General features: G+C 42.1%; 1 protein-coding gene across 2 annotated transcripts; it reads right to left on the bottom strand.

Annotated features, from left to right (window-relative positions):
* LOC140923161 (target of rapamycin complex 2 subunit MAPKAP1-like) lies at positions 1–25,468 on the bottom strand. 2 transcript variants are annotated; one of them, XM_073373236.1, is made up of 19 exons: positions 25,351–25,468; positions 23,903–23,988; positions 23,468–23,561; positions 23,040–23,156; positions 21,496–21,557; positions 21,165–21,313; positions 20,022–20,087; positions 18,989–19,034; positions 18,253–18,353; positions 10,919–10,985; positions 10,150–10,208; positions 9,871–9,932; positions 8,509–8,615; positions 7,392–7,499; positions 6,452–6,513; positions 4,466–4,520; positions 3,183–3,262; positions 2,461–2,605; positions 1–1,136 (listed from the first exon to the last, which is right to left on the bottom strand). In XM_073373236.1, exons 2-19 carry the CDS (start codon positions 23,973–23,975, stop codon positions 1,021–1,023), a joined length of 1,569 nt encoding a protein of 522 aa, XP_073229337.1. In that variant the 5' UTR covers positions 23,976–23,988; positions 25,351–25,468; the 3' UTR covers positions 1–1,020. The 2 variants fall into 2 exon arrangements, with proteins under 2 accessions (XP_073229337.1, XP_073229338.1); XM_073373237.1 differs by lacking the exon at positions 25,351–25,468 and adding an exon at positions 24,595–24,617.
* Positions 25,469–26,189: the final 721 nt, after the last annotated feature.

Here is a 26,189-nt window from a genome sequence, read left to right as displayed (position 1 = left end):
TTGGCAGAAGGTAGAACTTTAATCTAAAAGCAATATTATGCAGATAACCTCGTACACCTGTAACCTATAAATTAAAAGTTCTCAGTTTTCTATAATAATCATTTTTGAATGACATATAACAGTCTGGCTTAAGGTAGAATTTTCTGGCGAATCGATTAATAAACCTCACGAAAATATTAATTTTAAATCAGAAAGGAATGATGCACGATTTGTTAGGATCAACGTCATCATCCTTAAAAGTTTCTGAATACCGTTAATATAATAGCGAGCTTAAGTAATCTCTTTGCCGTCACTTTACGACTACGATTTGAAATTGCCTAATTTCACGTTATTTGGAGGACGGGGATACAAGACGACTCTATTTTTATTTTCCGGTTTTCATTTGCCGTTTTGGTCAAAACAAGGCTGAGTGCGTAGCCATTGATATGGAAATGCTTTTTCATTGTCATGCAAATTAAAACTCATTTTCACAGCAAAGGTTTTTGCACTAAGCCTAGTTTTGAAAGTGAGAGTTTTTGGAACTCGGAAATTGCCTGTATGAATCTGTTTTCAAGTTGAAATTTTCCACAGAGGTTATCTTTCCTACAATTAACATTATAAGTAGATGGAAAAGGATCATCCGCGTCTGCAAAAATCCGCGTATTAAACAATTCAGTGAGGAAGGCGAGCCGTTGCGCAGTGTTTTACCACCTTTTGTAGGTGAGTTGCGTTACGATTTAAATAATGGCCGCATGCAAAGCAAGCTTACTCCAGGCAGCAATTGCGATATTTCCTTTCCACTAGCCACTTTAAAAAGGAAAAGGAAACTGAGCCGAGTTAACTTTCGCAAAGAATTCTGGGCACAGGGAAAAATTGGCCAGTAGCTGACCGACGCGTCCCCAGTAACGATCCCAGAATCAATTGCGGGACGTATTCTGGCTCCAGTTCCCTCGCGTTTCTAAAGTGGCGAATGGCGGTCTTCCTTCACACACCCACTGATTCCAGTTGACTCTGATTTGCATAACCACTCCGGCGAGAGGATTAATACTTAAAGGACCTTCTTTTTTCGAGTTTCTTCTCCTTCGTGGCCAGGTATTCGGACCTTACTCCGCCTATTTTGGATCTGATAATGTGATTGACCTGTTTGACTACCTCTCCTACAAAGAAATAGACACAGAAAATGATTTGTAGTGGTTTAACAGTCCCAGTCCCCTCTTTTGCCGTAGGATCGTCCAGATCGAACGGGTTTGCGTTACAGGCGGCCGACTTGGTTTTAAATGTTCCGAGTCTGTCTTGGGATGAGCGTCAAATCTTCTTAGTGGGCGGGGGGCAGTAAACCCCTTCGCCTGTCCCCTCAGTACATGATGGCCACCCGCAACGCATGGCGCTCGATCTCGACGATCTTACGGAAAAATAGGGAACTGCGAAAAGTCTAGATGATTTGATAAAAAAAAGTTTTGTTCAAAGGTATCAGACAACTCGAGACCAGAGATTTCGCTGACTGCGACAAACACTACTGAAATCCGCTGCTAGGATAGTGTTAAAGACAGCGCAGTTGTCCACTCAAGATATGGCTTCCGGTCTTGGTTGGGACCCTCTTAAGACGAGAAGAAAGAAACATATCGTCAAACTTGTCAAGAATTGTCTTGATGAACAAGCTCCAAGTTATTTCTCAGATTATTCTTGATGGCGAACTTATGATATTCATGACTATGACACTAGGTCTAAGGATAGGTTATCTGTTGTTAACCGTTAAAGTCCCAAAAATGACCAAGATCAATTTTCTCCTAACAATATCCATACATCATCAACAGATAAGTTATGAGAATTAATAAAATCATCACCCAAGTAAAAATGCCTTGATCTTTTATCAAATTCTCTCAACTCATTCTTTAAGGAAATGTATGGAGATTAGTTTGGAGAATTTGTATGTAGATACTGGGGCTTAAAGGGTTAAAGTCAATCTCGAGTTGATTAAGAGGGCCTTTGTTCATAAGGAGACTACCTTTTGGTATTGATTACAATTATGTAATGTATCCCAGTTTCGTATATAATTAAGTTTTTACCTATTTATTCATTTATTTTTATACAGGACCCATATTGATAGCAGTTTTTATAACTGAAATGGTCATCCTGTATAAACACGTTATTATTATTATTACTTAAAAACTTATGGCCACTCCAATCAGAAGGTGCTTTATGTAATCAAAGGTTTAAAAGTAACCAATCCAGAGCGGGTTTTGCAATCTAAACCAAGTTAGAGCGAGGGATAAAATCCTATGATGTTGCCATTCAAATGAAACCTCTTCGGCTGAACTTTGGAATTGTACCCTTTATTTCTTAGACTTTTTAAAAAAGACAAATGACTTTGTGAATGTTTAATTTATTAACCATGCAAGGGGCGTAAATACAGCACGGACAGTGGTGTAACTATACAATGCTTCACAAAGGATCAACCCAGAAAGGCACCGCAGTACTTACCAGACATGTCGGATTCTGCTTCAAAGTCGTAGTGCTTGAAGTCACGAGCGTTGTGGCTGAAGTAAATTACTCTAAACAGAGATTTTCCATTGCTTTTTTCTTCCATCAATTGGCAGTCGACAACATTCTCCATTTCTATAGTCGTCTGAAAAATATAGCAAGTCTTTGAAGAGGGCGGTTTTGAAGTGAGTTTGTGAAAGAAATCCGGGGTTTGGTGACGGTTCCCACTGTTTGAATTTTGATAAATTTCCTGACACAGTTCCTGTTATAAATTACTCATGGAAAGCCCACGGGGAAATGGGGATGATCCAAGGTTTTTTTGGGGGTCTGAAATTTCGATTCTGGGAGTTTGGGGGTAGGAAAATTGGGCAAGTATTTTTTTCCGGTGGCTTGAATCAAGTAGCGATTTTTTTGGGTATTCAAAACAATCTGAAGATTCGTTGTAGTGCCCGCGTATCCCGGCTGCGTAGTTCTGCGGCGAAAGTACAACCAAATAAAGAACAACATGTTATATCATTTAATGCCTTCTGGAAATTTTTAAGGCTCGGAAACTCGGTATGCGATTTTGTTTTGGGTTAATTTTTGGTCCAGGGATTTTTTTTGGGTTTTGTTAGAGGCCCCATTCATCACTTGAAATCCAGAGCCCCCCCCCCCCCCCCCCCCCCCCCCTTCAACCCCCCTGGGCCTTATATGCTGCAACATTTGCCTCGGAAAATACTTACCGGCTTTTGCTTCCTCCAAAACCTGTTTGCTGCATTAGGTTGAAGAACTGGGTCAATTTCTATTTTCTCGAGAGAAATCCCTAATCAACAAGAACAAGTAATGCTAAATTAGAGTGGTTTTCGTTTGAGTGTCGTAAAACCAAAACCAAAGTAATTACTCTGGCCAATCACATAGGACACAGACAATACATTGAACCAATCAAAACTCGAAGTAATTACATGTGGCTGACGCAAAGCGCGGGAAAATGCATGCGAGCGCGTCACAATTGACTTTGGTTTTACTTCTGATTGGATGAAAAGGTGGCGCGAATCTTTTAAGCCAATCGCATCGTGTAGAAAGTGCAAAACCAATTACTTTTCGACACTCAAATGAAAACCGCTGCAACAAAAGGAAACCAGAGTCCCTTTCTCAAGTTCAAAGTAGCGAGCCGTTATAATTCTCTAGAGTCACTTCAGCCTATAACGAAACTAGCGAAATGTTTTTGATTGCAAGAAAACAAGCGCAACTGCCTCAGACTAAAAACTGCCTCAATAGCCTCCTCACAAGCTATCTTATCGTGAAAAAATATATATATCTAGCTGGATTTTTGAAAACGTTATCGCCAAATGGATCTTTTGCGTCCAACAGTCTTTTTCGGCCAAAAACTATCTCCAAAGTAGTCATTATAAAAACTAAAAGTGCAACCATTGCTTTTTTCTCTTCTCCTCCTTTCCTTCTCCTCGCTCTTTATTTTTCTCCTTTTCTTTTCCTTCGTTACTGTGATTTTGAAGCTTCTCGGGCTCAAGAAACCTGCCATTCACTCAAATGACTGCAAATTTTGTTAGGTTGGTTTTCAAAAAATGGGCTAGATATATAATCTTCCTTATCTCTGAAACTACTACACAAAGTTGCCCACAGGTTTCCTAGCCTGGGAACAGACTCTCCGTTTGAGGAAAGGGCTAATTATCGTAAAGAGATGGGAAAAGGGGGAAGTGTGGAAATGGGGCCCTTCCCCGCCCCCGCCTCCTACAGCTTATTATCGTAAAGAGATGGAAATAGGGGGAAGTGGGGAAATGCCCTCCCACCCCTCCTACAGCTAATTACCGCCAGGAGATGGGAACAGAGGGAAGTGGGGAAATGGGGCCCTTCCCCCCTCCCCCCACTTCGGCTAGCCTTTTCCCCTTTTTCCTCTTTCCCCCCCTTGCAACAGGCTTCCTCGTGCTACCACTTTGAGAAGGGGCCTAGGGACAAGGCAGGTTCCTTGACTGCATTAGGAATTTTACTTAACAGTTCTAAAACTTACCTAACTGAACTGCAGTAACTGGTCGAAGTTTCTGTAACATACTGACAATATAAGGCTAAGGATTCAAATCAGAAAAAACGTTTGATGAGTATAATAAAGAAAAAAAGAAGAAAGGGGGATAGGCAATCTGTAGGCCGCGCCGTCGCGCTGTTTCCTACACGACGTCTGACTCCACCCTGGAATATAAATGGGTTCCGGCGACATAAGCATCCCATCCAGTGGGGGACTAGCAATACTCTTAAATTAGATACTCCTAGATGATTACGTAAGAGGGACGTAAAAATAGTGCCATCAATATTAGCCTGCGAAAACATCCGTTTCTCCTCGCTCTTCGCTGCCGGGGACGTTTCGCGAGGAGGAACGTCTGCGACTCAGCGGCAGAAATTCCATACTGATGACGCAAACCAATGTTTACATAATAAATCCAGTAGTCATGGCGTTCCAAATACAACGAGCTCCAGCAAAACTCAAATGCTTCTTCTAGAGAAGACTATATTTTGCAAATATTGACTGTTTTGTTAGAGATTCTTCGCGTTTACATTTGACCTTTGTGGCCTTTTGTCTTTTGTCTGTCATTCGTAAACAATAGCTAAAACAATGTAACTACTCCGTCGACCAATCAGCGCTTCTGACCGGATTTCGGACAGATTTTACGTCATCAGTATGGAATTTCTGTCGCTGAGTCGCAGACGTTCCTCCTCGCGAAACGTCCCAATTGGCGAAGAGCGAGGAGAAACGGATGTTTCCGCAGGCTACATCAATATTAGTACTTTCGAGCTAAATAAATTGACACTCAAATAAAGTACATTTTTTTCTTCATTCTAAGGCTTTCGAGTGTTAGAAACCACAGGTTTAATGACTTACACTAAGATGCAAACATTAGCACACAAGCGATAATGCGTTTTATTTCTAACTTCTGTTCCAACGAAAGGCTGTTCTTTCAGTAAGTTTTTTAGCCGCGGCAGTTGTTGTCCAACAGAGAGATTAGGAATCACGTTTACGGCAAACGGCAAACGACAGATTCTAGTTGAGAATTTCTCAGAATAGAAAATAAGCAAAAGTAGGTTGAGTTTGATGGTCCGGGTTAACGTAGGTCCTCAATAGGACTGTTGTTGTTGACAGTGACCGACGTTTCGACAACCTGCGAGGTAGTCATCTTCAGAGTCAAAGTGAGTTGTATCACGTCAGTTGATGGTATTACACTCTGGTTATTGACCTGATAGGTCAATTACGTCGCGATGTTATTGGTCGTCTGTCGGTTAAGCCGTGATGTTATTGGCTTTGAAGACTCGTAATCAGTAATTGGTGCGTTTCGATCCGTCTATTGTCACAGCCGCTTGGCGTAAACGTGAATCTTAAACTCTGTTATGTCAAGCACTAGAGTCCTTTAGATTCGAGGACGGGAACGACTGTACTAAGAGTACAAGATTTGATTTTAAGTTTTTTCGCGTATTGTCAAAAAATAGACATCCTGGAATGTTTCACTGTACTTTTTCTCACCAGAAAAGTAGGCACTGTTATCTTTATGGGAGGAGGTTCAGCCCCCTTCCAGTAGCAAAATGATAAAACTTCTAGCTTTTAATAACTTGTTTCCGCCACCATGACTACTCTTAGTAGAATGAAGACGGCTATCACTTTTTCCCGCCAAAATGACGCTAGCTCACGAGCGAGCACTATTAAGTATTGGAGAATCACGTTTACGGCAAACAGCGAACGCGAATTTGTACCACGTCAATTGTCGTTTACTGTTCGTTACTTCTACCAAAAAATTAGAAGTTTCAAACCAGGTTTATCCAAAAGAATTGTTTGGTACAGATTTTATCTGCTCATCTCTTAATTTGACGAATTCTCAACCCGCTGTTTGTGGTAAACGTGGCTCTAAATCTCTCTACTGAGAAAATCTTGTTCTCGTGGTCGTCCACGTCTTGGAATCTTAAGGTCTCTACTGTGAGCATTCTTAGTGCTAAGTACACAATTAACTCTCACCCTGTATTGTATAGGTACGATGAACTCATTGGGTAACGTCATCATTGGGTCATTGGGTTTCCCTGTTGCGTACAAAATATACTGTTAACATCCGCATATTATACACAATTTCGGAGGTCAGGCTGATTGAGTTCTTATTTATCGAGTGCTTAATGACAAATCAGCCTCAAAATGTTCTTAAAATGTTCTTAAATTTTTAGTTAATAATACTATCCAAAACATGTTTCTAGAGGAATATTTAGCATATTTTAGGAATATAAAATAAACAATTATTCTGTAATTTGATTATATTAAGAAATGAAGTTATCTGACGGCAAACATAAACTTACATGTTTTGTAATTATGACACTTTTTCCATTTTATAAGAACATGTTACAATTTTCAGGCTGATCTTGTTCTTATAAAAATGGGGCTTTATTGGCCAAATTTCAGCCTGGTGTTCTTAATCCATTTGTTCTTATATGCGGGTGATTACTGTAGTGTAAGTTGTTAGAGCAGCCTGCAGCCCCCCCCCCCCCCCCCCCCCAAGCAAACATTAACACTTACTTCTCACTTAGGGAAAAATGTTGGCTTAGGGGAGGGGTAGGTGGGCAGTTTCTCAGAAACCTAACTTGATTGAACTAGCTGTGGTATAGGTTAAGGGTTCCAAGGTCCCAGTAGCACATCCCCACCCAGAAATTCCTAAAGTACCCCCCCCCCCCCGGCCGAGGGGAGTTTAAGCAGCCACGTCAACCGGAAGTAAGACGATTTGTCCAAGAAAAAAAAACTCGTTCAAAAAATATTAAGGCTTAGCAACACTTTGGAAAATGAGAGATTTCACAAAAATCACCAAGGGGTACACATTAAGGTACAATTTAAAAAAGATAACGGGATCGAATGTTAGTTTACAATCTCAACCTGAATGTTTGAATTTTGAAAAACTAAAGAGCAAAGTACTTACGACCAAATCTGACTAGACAAAACTCCTTTGTTCCCATACTCTCCAAGGTTGCATCCAGACTTATGGGAACGCCTGGCTCTGACTGCTTTTCCAACACATATTCTTTGGCTAGAATAAGAAGTCAGGTTTACAAACGATCCTTCAGTATTTTTCACAACGTTAGTTTGGACAGATGAACGAAGCAAGGAGGACAGGAAAGGAGAAGGCTGGGATTAATGGAAAAGAGGGAGGGAGGGTAAGAAAGGAGTTAGTAAGGGAGGAGTGCGTAGGGAATTAAGCGGCAGGAAATTGGAGTAGTGGAATGAAGAATGAACAGGAAGGAAAGGAAGAAGAGGCGAGGAGAATGGAGAGAAGAAAAGAGGAAGGACGGGATTAATGGAAAAGAGTGAGGGAGGGTAATATAGGAGGTGGTAAGGGAGGAATGGGTATGAAAGGGGAAGAGAATTGGAGTAGTGGGAGGAAGGTAGAACAGGAAGGAAGGGGAGAAGAGGCAAGGAAGATGAAGGAAGGGAGAGAAGAAAAGACGAAGGGTGGGATTAACGGAAGAGAGAGAGAGGGAGGGTAAGAAAGGAGTTGGTAAGGGAGGAATAGGTATGATGAAATGGGAAGAAAATTAGAGTAGTGGAATGAAGGTAGAACAGGAAGGAAGGGGAGATGAGGCCAGGAAGATGAAGGAAGGGAGGGAAGAAAAGAGGAAGGATGGGATTAATGGAAGAGAGGGAGGGAGGGTAAGAAAGGAGTTGGTAAGGGATCAATGGGTATGAATGGGGAAGAGAATTGGAGAAGTGGAAGGAAGGTAGAACAGGAAGGAAGGGGAGAAGAGGCAAGAAAGATGGAGAGGGGGAGAGAAGAAAAGAGGAAGGGTGGGATTAATGGAAAAGAGGAAGGGAGGGTAAGATAGGAGGTATTAAGGGAGAAAAGGGGTAAGAAAAAGGAATAGAACAGGAGTAGTGGACGGAGGGTAGAGAGAAAGAAAGGGGAAAGAGGAAAGGAGGATGGAGGGAAGAGGAGAAAATCAGAGAAAGTGAAGAGAAAGTGAGAAAGGAAGAAGAAAACGAAGAAAAGGCAATGGAGCTAAGCCTTAGAACTGTAACGTGTTACATCATAAAATGCGAACCTGTTCGTTTAAGGCCTCTCTTCTTTTTTATTATTTCAAACACTCGCTTCATTTGGGCGTTCACACTATCCACTTTTACTTTGGAAAAGCCATGCTGTGCTTCATACCTAAATACATAAAACGTGAAATTAGGTAGGCACTTTCACGTCGTAAGGGACCTTACGATCCGACAACGGCGACATCCATGAAAACGTCGCTGAAAAATAGACTCTGCATCCTTTCAAACCATTCGGCGATTATCCCAAGTCGCCCAGTTTCTTAAAAAAGGGAATTTATCTTGGAGCTGAAGAGAGGGTGCCGCACCCGAGTTCAGACAGAGATGGCAGAATTTATTGCCTTGCCGTTCCAGTCCACACGCCGTAGTCGTGCAGGGACGGCAAAGAAATGTACAAATAAGCGTGACGCACGTGCAGAGATGATGTTTTGCTAACTAAACCTATTGCTTTTTGACGTTGCCGTTGCCCTCGCCGTCGTAGTTTCGTAAGGTCCCTGTAGTCGTGCAGCGACGGCAAAGAAATGTACAAAAAGGCGTGTTCACGTGCAATGTTATTGTTTTGTCAATCTAAACCTATCGCTTTTTTGACGTTCTCGTTGCCGCCGCCGTCGTCTTTGCTTAAGCTCCCTAATACAGGGAGACGACGGCAGTGAAAATGTCGCTAAAAAAGGAATTTGGGTCCTTTCAAACTTTGTCGCGTCTATTGGAACCTGTAAATGTCTCCTGGAGTGAATTCTTAAGAACTTCATCCAGGTTGAAAAAGAGAGAGGAACATTCGTCGACGTACGTTCGTCGTCGTTCGCTCACGTCCTCTATAAAACGCCGCCTATGGAGGTAATAGGTCGTAGTTGTGCACTGGACGTCAAAGAAATGTACTAAAATGCGAGATAGACGTGGTGAGCTGTTGGTTTTGTCATAAAAATAATTGTTTTTTGACGTCCTGGTCGTCGTCGTTGTCGTTGCCGTTGCTTGAGCTCCCTAATAGAAAGACGACCGGACGGCAAGGAAGAGCACTGTAAATGCATTTGCGATCTTAGAAGCTTTACCGTACTTGCTCATTTTGTCAAATACAAACGAATTTTCCTGAAGATGAATCTTTGGGGACCGCAATCAAGTTTAATAGAAAGAAAAAGAAAAACTCGCCGTCGTGCTTCAACGTCCTCCATAAAACGCGCATTAGGAAATTTCACGTCGCAGTCGTGCAATGACGGCAACGAAATGTACCACTAGGGTGCTACGTGTCAAAACATTGTTGTTTCGCTTACTGTAAAACCTATTGCTTTTTAACGTTGTTACTGTTGTCGCTGTTGTCGTCGCTAAAAGCCCTCCATTTACTAGGCCTGGTATGTGACTGCCTTCATACTTACACTGTTATGATGACCCCAGATGAGGGTTTTGGAGGTGCTGGCTTGGCAGGACTTGCGTCTTTCTGAAAACCAAGAACATATTTTACACTTTAATTCACTTCCCTTAAGCATCCATGTTTCCAGGATGAAGTTGCTAAGAATTTATCCAATGGTTCAAGAGACAGAACCGGGATTGTGCAGCATCATTGACACCATCAAGAAAAAGGCTGATTTAAACTAAAGAAATGTTTGCCTTGTGGCTGTAGTAAAAAAGATCAAAGGTAACAGAAAACAAAATACCTGAACTAACGCCAAGCACGGGAAATCAAATTTCGAAATCGGTTCTTTGCTGTCGAGAGCTTAAAAGAAAAAACAGTCAAATATTACCATCTGTTCTAATCTTCTGGTTCGAAAGGTATAACAGTAGTTATCTATTTGTCTTCAAAGTGTCATGTTGGGGAGAGTGGTGAGGAAAGAAGGAGAAGGAGACAAACCCCATAAGAAAAACGTATTTTGATCCAAAGGGGATAATTATACCTTTCTGGGAAACTGCCTACTTACCCCTCCCCTAAGCCAACTTTAACACTTACTTTTCACTTAGGGCAAAAAGTTGGCTTAGGGGAGGGGTAGGTGGGCAGTTTCCCAGGAACGTATGATGATCCGAACTTTCTTACATAAGAAAAAGGTTCAGCTCCCACAGGATTAATTTTTTAGCAACAGAACGGGAACGTCAGCTGACGACGGCGCGCGCAAATCAAACAATTGGCTTGACCAATGGCTAAGCGGCAAATCTGGCACCGGAAGTCGAGTTTAGTCCTTTCCGCGCGCTTTCCCGTTGTCAAATGACGTTCCCGTTCTGTTGCTCAATCAGCCTAATATGATGTGAACGTGACATCATGTGCAAACAGTCTAATTTGCTATTTCCTCGCAGTCCCACGTGATTGTCGAGCAGAACAGGCGGGCGTGCAGGTTTATTAGGCGATCTCTTTCACTGCAATAGATTTTATCGCTACTAACCTCTAAATGGAATGTTTCAAGCAATTGCTGACAATTTCTGTTCATCCCTTACCTGGAAAATCAGTGTCAACTTCACCGTCTTCCTCAGCAATATGCAAGGAGCAGGACTTTATATCATGCTAATGAAAAACAACGAAGTCAGCTTAACACCTAACAAACTTGGGATGAACTCACTTCCCAGGACTTAACACCTACAAACAAGCCAAACCTAAGAAGTACCTTGTCTCCTTCACAGCCGTTATTACGGTCGTCACGCAACGCTCGGAAGGTTAAGTGACGACCCTAGTAACGGCTGCGAGGGAGACAATCCCATAACACCATAATGCACCTTGTTTACCCTCAACCACTTGCTACCCCTTGTTGCCCCTTGTTAGCCCTTGCTTCCCTTGTCACCCCTTTGTTACCCTTCTTACCCATGTTACCACTTCTTCCATGTTACCACTTGTTACCCTATGTAACCCTTGTTACCCCATGTTACCCTTGTTACCCTTGTTACCCCATGTTACCCCTTGATACCCTTGTTACCCCTTGTTACCCCTTGTTACCCTTGATACCCTTGTTCCCCCATGTTACTTATGTTACCCCTTGTTACCCTTGATACCCCATGTTACCCCTTGTTACCCGTTACCCCTAGTTACCCCTTGTTACCCCTTGTTACCCTTGTTACCCCTTGTTACCCTTGTTACCCTTGTTACCCTTGTCACCCCATGTTACCCCTTGATACCCTTGTTGCCCATGTTACCCCTTGTTACCCCATGTTACCTCTTGTTACCCTTGTTACCACTTGTTACCTTTGTTACCCCTTGTTACCCCGTGTTCCCTTGTTACTCCTTGTTACCCTTGTTACCCCTTGTTACCCCTTGTTGCCCTTGTTACCCCATGTTACCCTTGTTACCCTTGTTACCCCATGTTACCCCTTGTTCCACCATGTTACCCCTTGTTACCCCTTGTTACCCCATGTTACCCCTTGATACCCTTGTTACCCCTTGTTACCCTTGTTACCCCATGTTACCCATGTTACCCTTGTTACCCCATATTACCCCTTGTTACTCTTGTTACGCCTTGTTACCCTTGTTACCCCTTGTTACCCCATGTTACCCCTTGTTACCTTTGTTACCCCTTGTTACCCTTGTTACCCCTTGTTACCCTTGTTACCCCGTGTTACCCTTGTTACCCTTGTTACCCCATGTTACCCTTGTTACCCCTTGTTACCCTTGTTACCCCATGTTACCCTTGTTACCCTTGTTACCCCATGTTACCCTTGTTACCCCTTGTTACCCTTGTTACCCCATGTTACCCTTGTTACCCTTGTTACCCCATGTTACCCTTGTTACCCTATGTTACCCCTTGTTACCCTTGTTACCCTTGTTACCCCTTGTTAACCCTTCTTACCCTATGTTACCCCTTGTTACCCCATGTTACCCTTGTTACCCCTTGTTAACCCTTGTTACCCCATGTTACCCCTTGTTACCCCATGTTACCCTTGTTACCCCTTGTTACCCCATGTTACCCTTGTTACCCCTTGTTACCCTTGTTACCCCATGTTACCCCTTGTTACCCCATGTTACCCTTGTTACCCCTTGTTACCCCATGTTACCCTTGTTCCCCCTTGTTACCCTTGTTACCCTTTTTACCCCATGTTACCCTTGTTACCCCTTGTTACCCTTGTTACCCCTTGTTACCCTTGTTACCCCATGTTACCCTTGTTACCCTTGTTACCCCATGTTACCCAATGTAACCCTATGTTACCCTTGTTACCCTTGTTACCCCTTGTTACCCCTTGTTACCCTTGTTACCCTTGTTACCCCGTGTTACCCTTGTTACCCTTGTTACCCCATGTTACCCCTTGATACCCTTGTTACCCCTTGTTACCCCTTGTTACCCCTTGTTACCCTTGTTACCCCTTGTTACCTTTGTTACCCATTGTTGCCCCTTGTTACCCCTTGTTAACCCTTGTTACCCTTGTTACCCTTGTTACCCCTCGTTACCCTTGTTACCGTTGTTACCCCATGTTACCTTGTGTTACCCTTGTTACCCTTGTTACCCCAAGTTACCCTTGTTACCCTTGTTACCCCTTGTTACCCTTGTTACCCCTCGTTGCCCTTGTTACCACATGTTAGCCTTGTTACCCTTGTTACCCCTTGTTACCCTTGTTACCCCATGTTACCCTTAGTTACCCCATGTTACCCTTGTTACCCCTTGTTACCCTTGTTAATCCTTGTTACCCCATGTTACCCCTTGTTATCCTTGTTACCCCTTGTTACCCTTGTTACCCCTTGTTACCCTTGTTACCCCATGTTACCCCTTGTTACCCCATGTTGCCTTTGTTACCCCTTGTTACCCCTTGTTACCCTTGTTACCCCTTGATGCCCTTGTTACCCTTGTTACCCCATGTTACCCCTTGTTACCCTTGTTACCCCTTGTTAACCCTTGTAACCCCATGTTACCCCTTGTTACCCCATGTTACCCTTGTTACCCCTTGTTACCCCATGTTACCCTTGTTACCCCTTGTTACCCTTGTTACCCCTTGTTACCCTTGTTACCCCATGTTACCCCTTGTTACCCTTGTTACCCTTGTTACCCTTGTTACCCCTTGTTACCCCTTGTTACCCTTTGTTACACTTGTTACCCCTTCTTACCCTTGTTACCCCACGTTACCCTTGTTACCCTTGTTACCCTATGTTACCCCATGTAACCCTATGTTACCCTTGTTACCCTTGTTACCCCTTGTTACCCCATGTTACCCTATGTTACCCTTGTTACCCCTTGTTACCCTTGTTACCCCTTGTTACCCTTGTTACCCCATGTTACCCCTTGTTACCCTTGTTACCCCATGTTACCCCTTGTTACCCTTGTTACCCTTGTTACCCTTGTTACCCTTGTTACCCCTTGTTACCCCTTGTTACCCTTTGTTACACTTGTTACCCCTTGTTACCCTTGTTACCCCACGTTACCCTTGTTACCCTTGTTACCCTATGTTACCCCATGTAACCCTATGTTACCCTTGTTACCCTTGTTACCCCTTGTTACCCCATGTTACCCTATGTTACCCTTGTTACCCCTTGTTACCCTTGTTACCCCTTGTTACCCTTGTTACCCCATGTTACCCCTTGTTACCCTTGTTACCCCTTGTTAACCCTTGTAACCCCATGTTACCCCTTGTTACCCTTGTAACCCCATGTTACCCCTTGTTACCCTTGTTACCCCTTGTTACCCTTGTTACCCCATGTTACCCTTGTTACCCTTGTTACCCCATGTTACCCAATGTAACCCTATGTTACCCTTGTTACCCTTGTTACCCCTTGTTACCCCTTGTTACCCTTGTTACCCCGTGTTACCCTTGTTACCCTTGTTACCCCATGTTACCCCTTGATACCCTTGTTACCCCTTGTTACCCCTTGTTACCCCTTGTTACCCTTGTTACCCCTTGTTACCTTTGTTACCCATTGTTGCCCCTTGTTACCCCTTGTTAACCCTTGTTACCCTTGTTACCCTTGTTACCCCTCGTTACCCTTGTTACCGTTGTTACCCCATGTTACCTTGTGTTACCCTTGTTACCCTTGTTACCCCAAGTTACCCTTGTTACCCTTGTTACCCCTTGTTACCCCTTGTTACCCTTGTTACCCCTCGTTGCCCTTGTTACCACATGTTAGCCTTGTTACCCTTGTTACCCCTTGTTACCCTTGTTACCCCATGTTACCCTTAGTTACCCCATGTTACCCTTGTTACCCCTTGTTACCCTTGTTAATCCTTGTTACCCCATATTACCCCTTGTTATCCTTGTTACCCCTTGTTACCCTTGTTACCCCTTGTTACCCTTGTTACCCCATGTTACCCCTTGTTACCCCATGTTGCCTTTGTTACCCCTTGTTACCCCTTGTTACCCTTGTTACCCCTTGATGCCCTTGTTACCCTTGTTACCCCATGTTACCCCTTGTTACCCTTGTTACCCCTTGTTAACCCTTGTAACCCCATGTTACCCCTTGTTACCCCATGTTACCCTTGTTACCCCTTGTTACCCCATGTTACCCTTGTTACCCCTTGTTACCCTTGTTACCCCTTGTTACCCTTGTTACCCCATGTTACCCCTTGTTACCCTTGTTACCCTTGTTACCCCTTGTTACCCCTTGTTACCCTTTGTTACACTTGTTACCCCTTGTTACCCTTGTTACCCCACGTTACCCTTGTTACCCTTGTTACCCTATGTTACCCCATGTAACCCTATGTTACCCTTGTTACCCTTGTTACCCCTTGTTACCCTATGTTACCCTATGTTACCCTTGTTACCCCTTGTTACCCTTGTTACCCCTTGTTACCCTTGTTACCCCATGTTACCCCTGTTACCCTTGTTACCCTTGTTACCCTTGTTACCCCCTGTTACCCCTTTTTACCCCTTGTTACCCTTGTTACCCCATGTTACCCTTAGTTACCCCATGTTACCCTTGTTACCCCTTGTTACCCTTGTTAATCCTTGTTACCCCATGTTACCCCTTGTTATCCTTGTTACCCCTTGTTACCCTTGTTACCCCTTGTTACCCTTGTTACCCCATGTTACCCCTTGTTACCCCATGTTGCCTTTGTTACCCCTTGTTACCCCTTGTTACCCTTGTTACCCCTTGATGCCCTTGTTACCCTTGTTACCCCATGTTACCCCTTGTTACCCTTGTTACCCCTTGTTAACCCTTGTAACCCCATGTTACCCCTTGTTACCCCATGTTACCCTTGTTACCCCTTGTTACCCCATGTTACCCTTGTTACCCCTTGTTACCCTTGTTACCCCTTGTTACCCTTGTTACCCCATGTTACCCCTTGTTACCCTTGTTACCCTTGTTACCCTTGTTACCCCTTGTTACCCCTTGTTACCCTTTGTTACACTTGTTACCCCTTCTTACCCTTGTTACCCCACGTTACCCTTGTTACCCTTGTTACCCTATGTTACCCCATGTAACCCTATGTTACCCTTGTTACCCTTGTTACCCCTTGTTACCCCATGTTACCCTATGTTACCCTTGTTACCCCTTGTTACCCTTGTTACCCCTTGTTACCCTTGTTACCCCATGTTACCCCTTGTTACCCTTGTTACCCCATGTTACCCCTTGTTACCCTTGTTACCCTTGTTACCCTTGTTACCCTTGTTACCCCTTGTTACCCCTTGTTACCCTTTGTTACACTTGTTACCCCTTGTTACCCTTGTTACCCCACGTTACCCTTGTTACCCTTGTTACCCTATGTTACCCCATGTAACCCTATGTTACCCTTGTTACCCTTGTTACCCCTTGTTACCCCATGTTACCCTATGTTACCCTTGTTACCCCTTGTTACCCTTGTTACCCCTTGTTACCCTTGTTACCCCATGTTACCCCTTGTTACCCTTGTTACCCCTTGTTAACCCTTGTAACCCCATGTTACCCCTTGTTACCCTTGTAACCCCATGTTACCCCTTGTTACCCTTGTTACCCCTTGTTACCCTTGTTACCCCATGTTACCCTTGTTACCCTTGTTACCCCATGTTACCCAATGTAACCCTATGTTACCCTTGTTACCCTTGTTACCCCTTGTTACCCCTTGTTACCCTTGTTACCCCGTGTTACCCTTGTTACCCTTGTTACCCCATGTTACCCCTTGATACCCTTGTTACCCCTTGTTACCCCTTGTTACCCCTTGTTACCCTTGTTACCCCTTGTTACCTTTGTTACCCATTGTTGCCCCTTGTTACCCCTTGTTAACCCTTGTTACCCTTGTTACCCTTGTTACCCCTCGTTACCCTTGTTACCGTTGTTACCCCATGTTACCTTGTGTTACCCTTGTTACCCTTGTTACCCCAAGTTACCCTTGTTACCCTTGTTACCCCTTGTTACCCCTTGTTACCCTTGTTACCCCTCGTTGCCCTTGTTACCACATGTTAGCCTTGTTACCCTTGTTACCCCTTGTTACCCTTGTTACCCCATGTTACCCTTAGTTACCCCATGTTACCCTTGTTACCCCTTGTTACCCTTGTTAATCCTTGTTACCCCATATTACCCCTTGTTATCCTTGTTACCCCTTGTTACCCTTGTTACCCCTTGTTACCCTTGTTACCCCATGTTACCCCTTGTTACCCCATGTTGCCTTTGTTACCCCTTGTTACCCCTTGTTACCCTTGTTACCCCTTGATGCCCTTGTTACCCTTGTTACCCCATGTTACCCCTTGTTACCCTTGTTACCCCTTGTTAACCCTTGTAACCCCATGTTACCCCTTGTTACCCCATGTTACCCTTGTTACCCCTTGTTACCCCATGTTACCCTTGTTACCCCTTGTTACCCTTGTTACCCCTTGTTACCCTTGTTACCCCATGTTACCCCTTGTTACCCTTGTTACCCTTGTTACCCCTTGTTACCCCTTGTTACCCTTTGTTACACTTGTTACCCCTTGTTACCCTTGTTACCCCACGTTACCCTTGTTACCCTTGTTACCCTATGTTACCCCATGTAACCCTATGTTACCCTTGTTACCCTTGTTACCCCTTGTTACCCTATGTTACCCTATGTTACCCTTGTTACCCCTTGTTACCCTTGTTACCCCTTGTTACCCTTGTTACCCCATGTTACCCCTGTTACCCTTGTTACCCTTGTTACCCTTGTTACCCCCTGTTACCCCTTTTTACCCCTTGTTACCCTTTGTTACGCTTGTTACCCCTTGTTACCCTTGTATCCCCATGTTACCCTTGTTACCCCATGTTACCCCATGTAACTCTATGTTACCCTTGTTACCCTTGTTACCCCTTGTTACCCCATGTAACCCCATGGTACCCTTGTTACCCCATGTAACCCCAGGTTACCCTTGTTACCCTTGTTACCCGTGTCACCCCATGTTACCCTTGTTACTTCTTGGTCCCCCATGTTACCCCTTGACTTGTTACCCCTTGTTCCCCTTGTTAGCCCAAAATGAATAAATAGATAAATAAAAATCTGCAGGACCATTGTCCTTGATTCAGTTCTGGCGACGACTGTTATACCTAGTTGACATGAATGGAACAGTCATCTAGAAATTTTTATGCACCTTCAGACTACAGAAAATTCTAGGCAACATTTGCTTCTTCGAACAGATATTTTACACAAAACAGTCCTTGGGTGCCCCTGATTGTTAAATCAGTGGCAAATGCACAAAGGAACTGGGCCGAGTTAGCTCTTACAAAAACTTTTCCAAAGACTTCTGGGACATGCCAGTCTGTTATTGGCTATTGTTTTTTTCTTTTTCTCTTGAAGTTTGATTGGTCAGTTATCTTTTTTTCTCGTTCCAAATATGGTACATGCGAAAATGAATGTTCACAAGCATCGGACAAAGCAAACATGTGAGAGTAACAAGTTTTAATATCTCAAGAGTTTCTGCTTGAAGACAAACTTTACCTTCAATGGGGGCTGCCGCCCTTCACTTGTGTATTTGTACATGATTAGTCCAATCAGATCCTGAACACATGCATTGACTGGATCCTGAACACTGGCATTAGCTGGAAGAACAGATCCCCAAAAGCCATTCATTCATTTGTCTTATAAAGAGTCAAATAAAGGGAGTAAAGAAAGGCAGGGACCAACTCTAGGTGTCTGTTTTACAGAGGTGTGCATTCTGTAGAGGTGTCCGTTATAATGGAGTCAACTGTAGTCTGCTCAGAGAACGGGCACTACAGGGAGCACTTGGAAGAAGATTATCCGATCACAATGGTTTTTAAAAACAAAAGATTCTAAAGTTTCTCAAGTTTCTCAAGTTTCAATAACATTCATGAATTTGAGGGCTCACGTAAGTTCAAATGGTTTCAAAGTTTTCAACATTTGAACAGATGAACATTGAATTTTATTGGTCCATTTGCAAAAAAAACTTAAGAATCTTTTGTCTTCAAAAAATGTTGTGATGGATAATCTTCTCCCAAGTGCCCCAGTTCCAGTAGGCCCACTTTAAAATGCAGGGGCAGATCCACGATTTTGCTCTATTTCAACACCAATAAACCACACAGTTTTTTTTTTGCAGAATACCAGTTGTATTAGAAAACCGCAGGTCATCTCAGGGGGGGGGGTGCACACCCCTTGCACCCTCCCCCTAGATCCACCCCTGAATGGTATGTTCAAATGTGATTAAAGGTCATCTTACCTAATACTGTACAACATGTAACAATCATTGGCATGGCTCTTTCCTCCTAAAAGAAAGGAAAATTAATTCAAGAAGTAATTGAATCACATTAAAATGGGCTATTGAAAAAGTAAATTTTAATGTAAAATAATATAGTTTGTAAAATTAATCAAAAATGTAGTACAACATGCATTACACGATGTACCATGCACTGCAAGAAAATCATGTAGGGTAGGGATTGAAAATAATGCTATTGTACATTACTTTTGGATCTGGTTGTGCCAAATGACAACTTTGTTTTGCTAAGGACAGGGCTTCTGATATTTCACGTGGTCGCGGAGCTGCGAAATCCAGGCAAATCGCGCGAAATTCACAAAAACATGCAAAATACCGCGAGATTAGGACGGGTAAAAATCTTATCAAATACATGTCTGTACAGCAATTTTGAAACTTGTCTCAGCTACTGGGGGTATTTACTTGCCTTAAACTCACAAATTGATCTCAAAACTTCGTCACGGAAACATGCAAACAACGTTCCAAAACTACCAGGTGTAGATTATGTTGTGAAAAACTGGGCACTAGCCATGATGTTAAAGGCTTTGCCAATGGTTCATTTCTGGAGCGCATTGTTGTTGAAAGAGCAAATGATGACCTCTGTTAGAAAAACATTAAAAACGCCGGTCTGATCAGCAAAAAACCGATCAATTTCTAGCGAAATTTGCCCTGAAATAACCACAAAATCCACCATTTTTATACCAATTGCTTTCCGGCCAAGTTTGCCCCGAAAATTCCCACGAAATTCCCGCAAAATCGTCCGATTTTTCCGCGATTTTGTCCCTAAAAATCCTGCAAAATTTGACTTTTTTTTCTGCGACCTATCAGAAACCCTGTAAGGAGGGTAAAGAATTGGCACAAAATATTAATTAATATAAAATGCAAGCAGAGGCTCGTCTTATGCTCATTTATTTTTGAGTCTCTTGGGGTTTATACTGATCTTAATTCAACTGCTTCCTATCTGTGGTTGATCACATTCGCTATAATACAGTATTCTTACCTCCGACTCCATGGTCAAAAAAATTTTGTATTTCTTGGTGGTATACATGTAGGAGTTTTGGTATGCCTGCGATAAGATAAGACAAGGACAAAACTGTTTGACCTTAAAACAAAGCCAATGCTTACAGCAAAGCATAGCAAAATATCTTACTCACTGGTAAATGTAGTGGGGGGGGGACAATGGTCGTTAACAAATACATGTACTTGTGAGGGGCTTTACTACATATTTTATGTACTTTAACAAAAGCTAAAGGTAACCCGGATTCTCCCATTACTTGAAATGCAAGGCAGTTCAGAAGGAAAACATGGCACTTTATCATGGGTTGTGATGGTCTTCTTCACAGCATTGTGTGACTCAGCCCCTTGGGGCTGTGAAGGAGACTAGGGTTGTGAGTGTGTGCATTGAAACTAAACTTATCCAATAGGAGTTTTATCAAATAACTTCACAATAAAGTATCTGTTCTATACCTAAAAGCCATAAAAAGATAAAATTACAAAAATATAATGCTTGCACTGTACCTCAAGTGTTACTTCACAGCTCAGTACACTAGCATACATTGTACACACTTTTCAACACCAAGTCTCGACTTCAGTGGAGTTGATAATTACAGTCTAACCCTGTTCTAAGGATGACTGGGGAAAAGCACTTACAGTTTCACTAAATTTAACCCACTTAATACGGAAACCCATTAATGCGGACAATGGACACTCGTTTCTTACCCAAAAAATGGATTCTCAAAGAAAGTCAACCTTGCTTACCTAATGTGGACCATTAATTATCAGCTGTGTTTTGTAATAGATCTTTCCTTATTTCAGTTGACAGCATGTCAAGGTTCTCAGCACTACAGTCAGGGGCGGATCTAAGGGGAGGGTGCAGGGGGTTCCCACCCCCCCCCCCCCCCCGCCCCGAGATGACCTGCGGTTTTCTAATACAACTGGCATTCTGCCAAAAAAAAACTATGTGGTTATTGGTGTTGAAGTAGAGCAGAAGACGAGTGCACCCCCTCCTAAAAAAAATCCTGGATCTGCCCCTGACAGTATAAACTCGGTTAGGATGATTTGTAAAATAACAATTTCAGACTATTTTGGCATCAAACAAGTTACACAGAGAAGCCAGAAACCAGAAACTTTTCTCTCAACTTACCTCTCCATCAAACTTTGAGTATTCTAAGAATGGGTTGTTCGGTTTGCCAATAGATTCCTCCAGCTGTCTACTAAGCTGAGAAACTGCAACTGTCTTACTTTTCTCTTGTTTTACTTCCCTCTTACCAAACACATCAGACAGATCTTCAGCTGAAAAAAAAAGAAACAAGACACAAGATTACAGAAGACAGTCTTTTTTGCCTGCACATAGTTCTGTCTGAGACTACACAGGTGAATGAAATGATCTCAGGACCAATCAAATGAAAGCAGCTGTTACGTTTGCCTCAATATTGTAACACATTCTCTCAGGGATCTGGAATCTCAACACGTACCACTCAAAGTACTTTTCTCGCCTTCCTTCCACGACACAGTCTTGCATTTTACTTCAGTGTTCCTGAAGATAAAAAAGGCACAAGTTACTCATTAGTGGGTGCAGATAATAAGGACAATCATACAAGTTCAAACAACTGGTAAGTCACGATAATTTTGGTTGGACACAACCAAGATGTAGTCCTACTTTGCATCAAATCTTAAAACCTATTTCCTTTACTCCAACCCTTTCACTTCCTGATGTGACTATAAAGTCAAAATGAGATAAAAAATTCAAATTTCATTTACAATTTACATGTATAGGAAAATAATGGAAAAAAATAGTACTTCATGTACCATTTGAAATGTAATGCCAAAGAAGTTTGATTTGAATGCCAGGCTGTAAGGACCAGAGATCAGGGATTTGCTCTGGTTACTTACATAGGAAAACAGAAGAAAATTAGAATCTAGCTGCTTGATTTCCCTCCTACAAATTTACTGTCTTGTTTATTTTAACTGCCAATTTGAAATCTTAGTGACAAGGAAGTGAATGGTCACACGGCAAGACTGAAAGGTTAGAGCCACCTTACAAGAGTCTATCATTAACCTCCCCATCTTCCCCCAAAACCTGAGGTCTGACCCCTGACCCTTTTATATGCCCTTTGGACAGAAAAGGTACCCCTTTCTTATACCTTCTATTGACAAGTGACACCCCTTCCACATAGCTAGTTTAAAACTTTACATTTGACTGCTGTGAAATATCCACTTTCTTAAAATATGAATACCGGTGAATCACAAAACTGGAAATTTTTTGTTGACTTTGTCCCAGCAGTAAAATGCATCTGTTCTCCCTTTTGGGTCTAATTACAGATTAAAATGACAGATTTCCATACCCCTTTCATATACCCTTTCATGTACCTGAAACCTGAAAAAGGTACCCCTTCAGGCTGGGCGTCCCTGTATGGGCCATTACAAGGAGTACACCCCCCCACCCTCCCCCCACGCTCCTCCCGGGACATTCACCCTGAAAGCGAAAGGCTTGATACACCTGATCACCTGATCTTTTACAGAGAGCTCAGAAATTATTTAAGTAAGTTTGGATCAGTTTACAACCCCATTTACAAGCGCTAAAAAATCGGCACGGATTATGCCAAATTTCTGGCACCATGCTTTGTTTACCCTTGCTGAGGCTATCTCCAGGAGGTAGTCTCGGTACCTAAAATTTTGAGCACTGGTGCCACATTACATTTGGGACCAATAAGTTTACACGTCGAAAATTGGGAGTGTCATGCCTTAAAATCGTCAGCACGGTGCCAAAAATTTGGCGTGCCGTGCCGATTTTTTTAGCATGTGTAAATGGGGTTTACATGTAGTTACTCATCTTCAAAAGGATATGTTAATCACTGCTGAGCAGATTCAAAAGCCAACAAGACAATGTCCAAATTTGATTGAGATTTCTTGGGACATTGGCAAACTCATTTGCTAGCTTGCATAACTATGTGTTAATGAAGCAAGTTCCTGAAAAACAACACTCTTGCCATTAAAACAATACTGTTTAACATTGTACCTCTCTCTCCTACCACGATCACCCTTTCCTTGTGATTTGGAATTCCTAAGACTTAGAATATCTGGGCTAACTGCAATATCAAATGACTGCGGATAACTTGGGAAGTCCAGGAATTCCCTAAAAACCATAAGGCGTTTGTAAATCAGTTAGTACTTAAAAGGGGCTACATGTACATAACCTCAAAGCTTGAAAACTTTTTACTATTACTGTCATTTAAAAAAGCTAACATGCATCTTGTTTTGGTGATTATCATAGCACACAAATAAAAAAAATGTTTTCTGTTCCTTTTTCCATTCCAGTATAAGTGAAGCTTTTATGACTTGGTCTAATGTAATAAAATGTTTCTGCCTGATCTCCAATGGGATTGGTTAAAATGCTGCATTCAATGCAAGTAAACTTGTGAACTATAAATGACAAAATCTGCTAACCTGTCAATAGAATATCTCCCAATGAGTTTTTTCCGCTGCTTAATTGCTTTTTCATTCTCCAGTTCCTCATTCATTATCACTTGTTCACACATGCCTCATGTAAAACAGAATTATCATGTTAATTAAGGAAACACAACAATTTTCACCCTGAACTTATCACTTTTTATACAAATTACACTTGCATAATAATAGTCCTAGCCCTAGGGGAACCAGAAGTTTTTTTTCTCGCATGCAGTGATTGAATGCGGCAGGACTGTTTTGGGGTCTACTGTATTTGCACTTTCTTTGCCACCGATGCAGTTTCAACCCATATTTGAACTGTTTGACACCATTTAATCTATCTTAAGTTGCTATTTTTCAAGACTATGTTGTTTGTAGGAATTTTACCCTGACACGGCCTCCATAATGTTACACTTTATACGTGCATATACTCACCGGTATCATCAGTGATGACGCAGGAGTGACGAATATGAGCAATGATAAACTCGGGATCATCCAAGAATGCCATTTTACAGTGCTGACTATAGGAATATCAGTATAGATAGTCTTCAGTATGGGATTCAAAATAACAAAATTGGAAACAGCATATAATCAGGGCTTCTGATAGGTCATGCAAAAAAAAGTCAAATTTCACGGGATTTTTAGGGACAAAATCGCAGAAAAATCGGCCGATTTTATGGGAATTTTCTGGGCAACTTGGTCAGAAAACAATCGGTAAAAACATGGCAGATTTTGTGGTTATTTTCAGGGCAAATTTCGCTAGAAATCGATCGCTTTTGCACTGATCAGACCAGCGTTTTTAATGATTTTCTAACAGAGGTCATCGTCTGCTCTTTCACCAACAATAGGTATATGCTCTAGAAATGAACCAATGGCAAAGCCTTTAACATCTTGGCTAGCGCCTAGTTTTTCGCACCATAATCTACACCTGGTAGTTTCGGAACGTTGTTTGCACATTTCAGTGAAGACGTTTTGACATAAATTTACGAATTTACGGCAAGTAAAGACCCCCAGTAGCTGAGAGAAGTTTCAAAATTGCTGTACAGACATGTATTTGATAAGATTTCTACCAAATTTCACGGTACTTTGCATGTTTTTGTGAATTTCACAGGGTTTCGTGGATTTACCTGAATTTCGCAGCTCTGCGACCGCGCGAAATATCAGAGGCCCTGTATAATCAATGATTAACCATCATAAATGACTACAATACATAATCGTCATCACCACCATCACTATCATGACAAGATGGTCAAATTGCAATTAAAATTGCAATTAAAAGGTTATAAACACCGCACTAATTTTCCAGGCTTAGGGTTACAGTGCTCGACACTAACTTTTTTGGACACTAGGTAATGGGCTAGTAATAATATATAATTACAAATAATTTTTGCGATGAAATAAAAACAAATAAACAGTTGCTGTGTTATCTTTCTTTGTTTTTGTGGAAATTTTATCTTATGCAAGATTTAACACATTTCCTATAACTTCTAGGGTAACACTGAAGAAATGAAAGTCGGACACTCCGCCAATGCACGCGCAAAGCGTCGAAACACATAATTAAGCTTAAAGATTCTGGAATATCCGAACATTTGTGTCATTGCAGTTTTTCTAAAGCTCATGTAACTTTAAGTAATTAAATTTTGGACCTTACAGGGGAACCCAAAACGAAGAGATACGCTTAAGATAAATTGACTTAAAACCGACTTATCTCCCTGAAAGTTCTAAGTCTGCTGTTAACTTAAACTCCATATTATTAAAATACTGCCGAAATATCGAATTCCGTTTAATACCTTTTGGGTTAAGCGTCCCGATTTTTATCAAACAGCGATTCCAAAGTTGGCTATTCCTTTTCTTTTAAAAATCAGAATCTCCTTACTACTCACCTCGTTTTTCTCTGCTAAGCAATATTAATGACAGCAGTTAATTCATCATCTTCTACATCGAAGGAAACAAACAAACGAAGACGTATCAGCCGCCATCTTTTTTTGTCTTTGATTGGGAACCTCCGCTGACAATCATGTTACGAATCCTGGGAGGGTAGGGTGAAGCGGGGTTGTGGTAACGCTGAAAATTCTTATGTATTGCTCATTGATAACTAACATGTTTTAACATTAGCTTATTGATTTGATTTGACTAACTAACTAAAGGTGATTTTCTTGAAGATCACTTTTCTGTTTCAGGAGCCATTGTTTCCTAACCAAGGACACAAATATCACATTTACATGTGTCCAGCGGCCATCGGTACAATTTAATAAATCGACAACCACATTTTTCAAGTTCCTTTAAAGTCCCCTTAACACATCTATCTCGGTTGTTCACTTAGCTTTTCCCACCAAATCACACGTGCTCCCACCCTACCCCCCCCCCCCCCCCCCCCGCCCCCCTTCCTGCTCCAGTGGTTTTACTGTCTGCTTCTTATCTGGGCTTATATATTGGGCTTAATTATCCTCATAAGTGGTTTTATAAGGTTTTATTAATGGGTTTTCCACCGGAATAGAAAAAGCACTATGAAACAAGCAATCAACCAGTGATGATCAAAATACACTTTGCATTCACTGGTCTTAAATCGAGCTTCAAAACTTTAAAATAAAACAAACTCATTTCAATATAGCCTACCTGAGGCTTATTTCAATACAAGCAAGAGGAGGGTTTATATCCGGGGGATCTTATAATCGGACAAATTGTTTTGTTTACAGCTAGATGGGTCTTTAACTGAGCCGGG

This window comes from Porites lutea, chromosome 13 (assembly GCF_958299795.1).
Source record: "Porites lutea chromosome 13, jaPorLute2.1, whole genome shotgun sequence".
Taxonomy (NCBI): Eukaryota; Metazoa; Cnidaria; class Anthozoa; order Scleractinia; family Poritidae; genus Porites; species Porites lutea.
This window is presented reverse-complemented; position numbering and strand designations above follow the sequence as displayed.

Coding starts and splice junctions, on each gene's coding strand:
- LOC140923161 (XM_073373236.1), bottom strand. CDS start 23,975: ATGGCATTCTTGGATGATCCCGAGTTTATCATTGCTCATATTCGTCAC. Junction 23,562..23,902: donor CGTCATCACTGATGATACCG/GTGAGTATATGC, acceptor GTTTTACATGAG/GCATGTGTGAACAAGTGATA. Junction 23,157..23,467: donor GGGAGATATTCTATTGACAG/GTTAGCAGATTT, acceptor TATGGTTTTTAG/GGAATTCCTGGACTTCCCAA.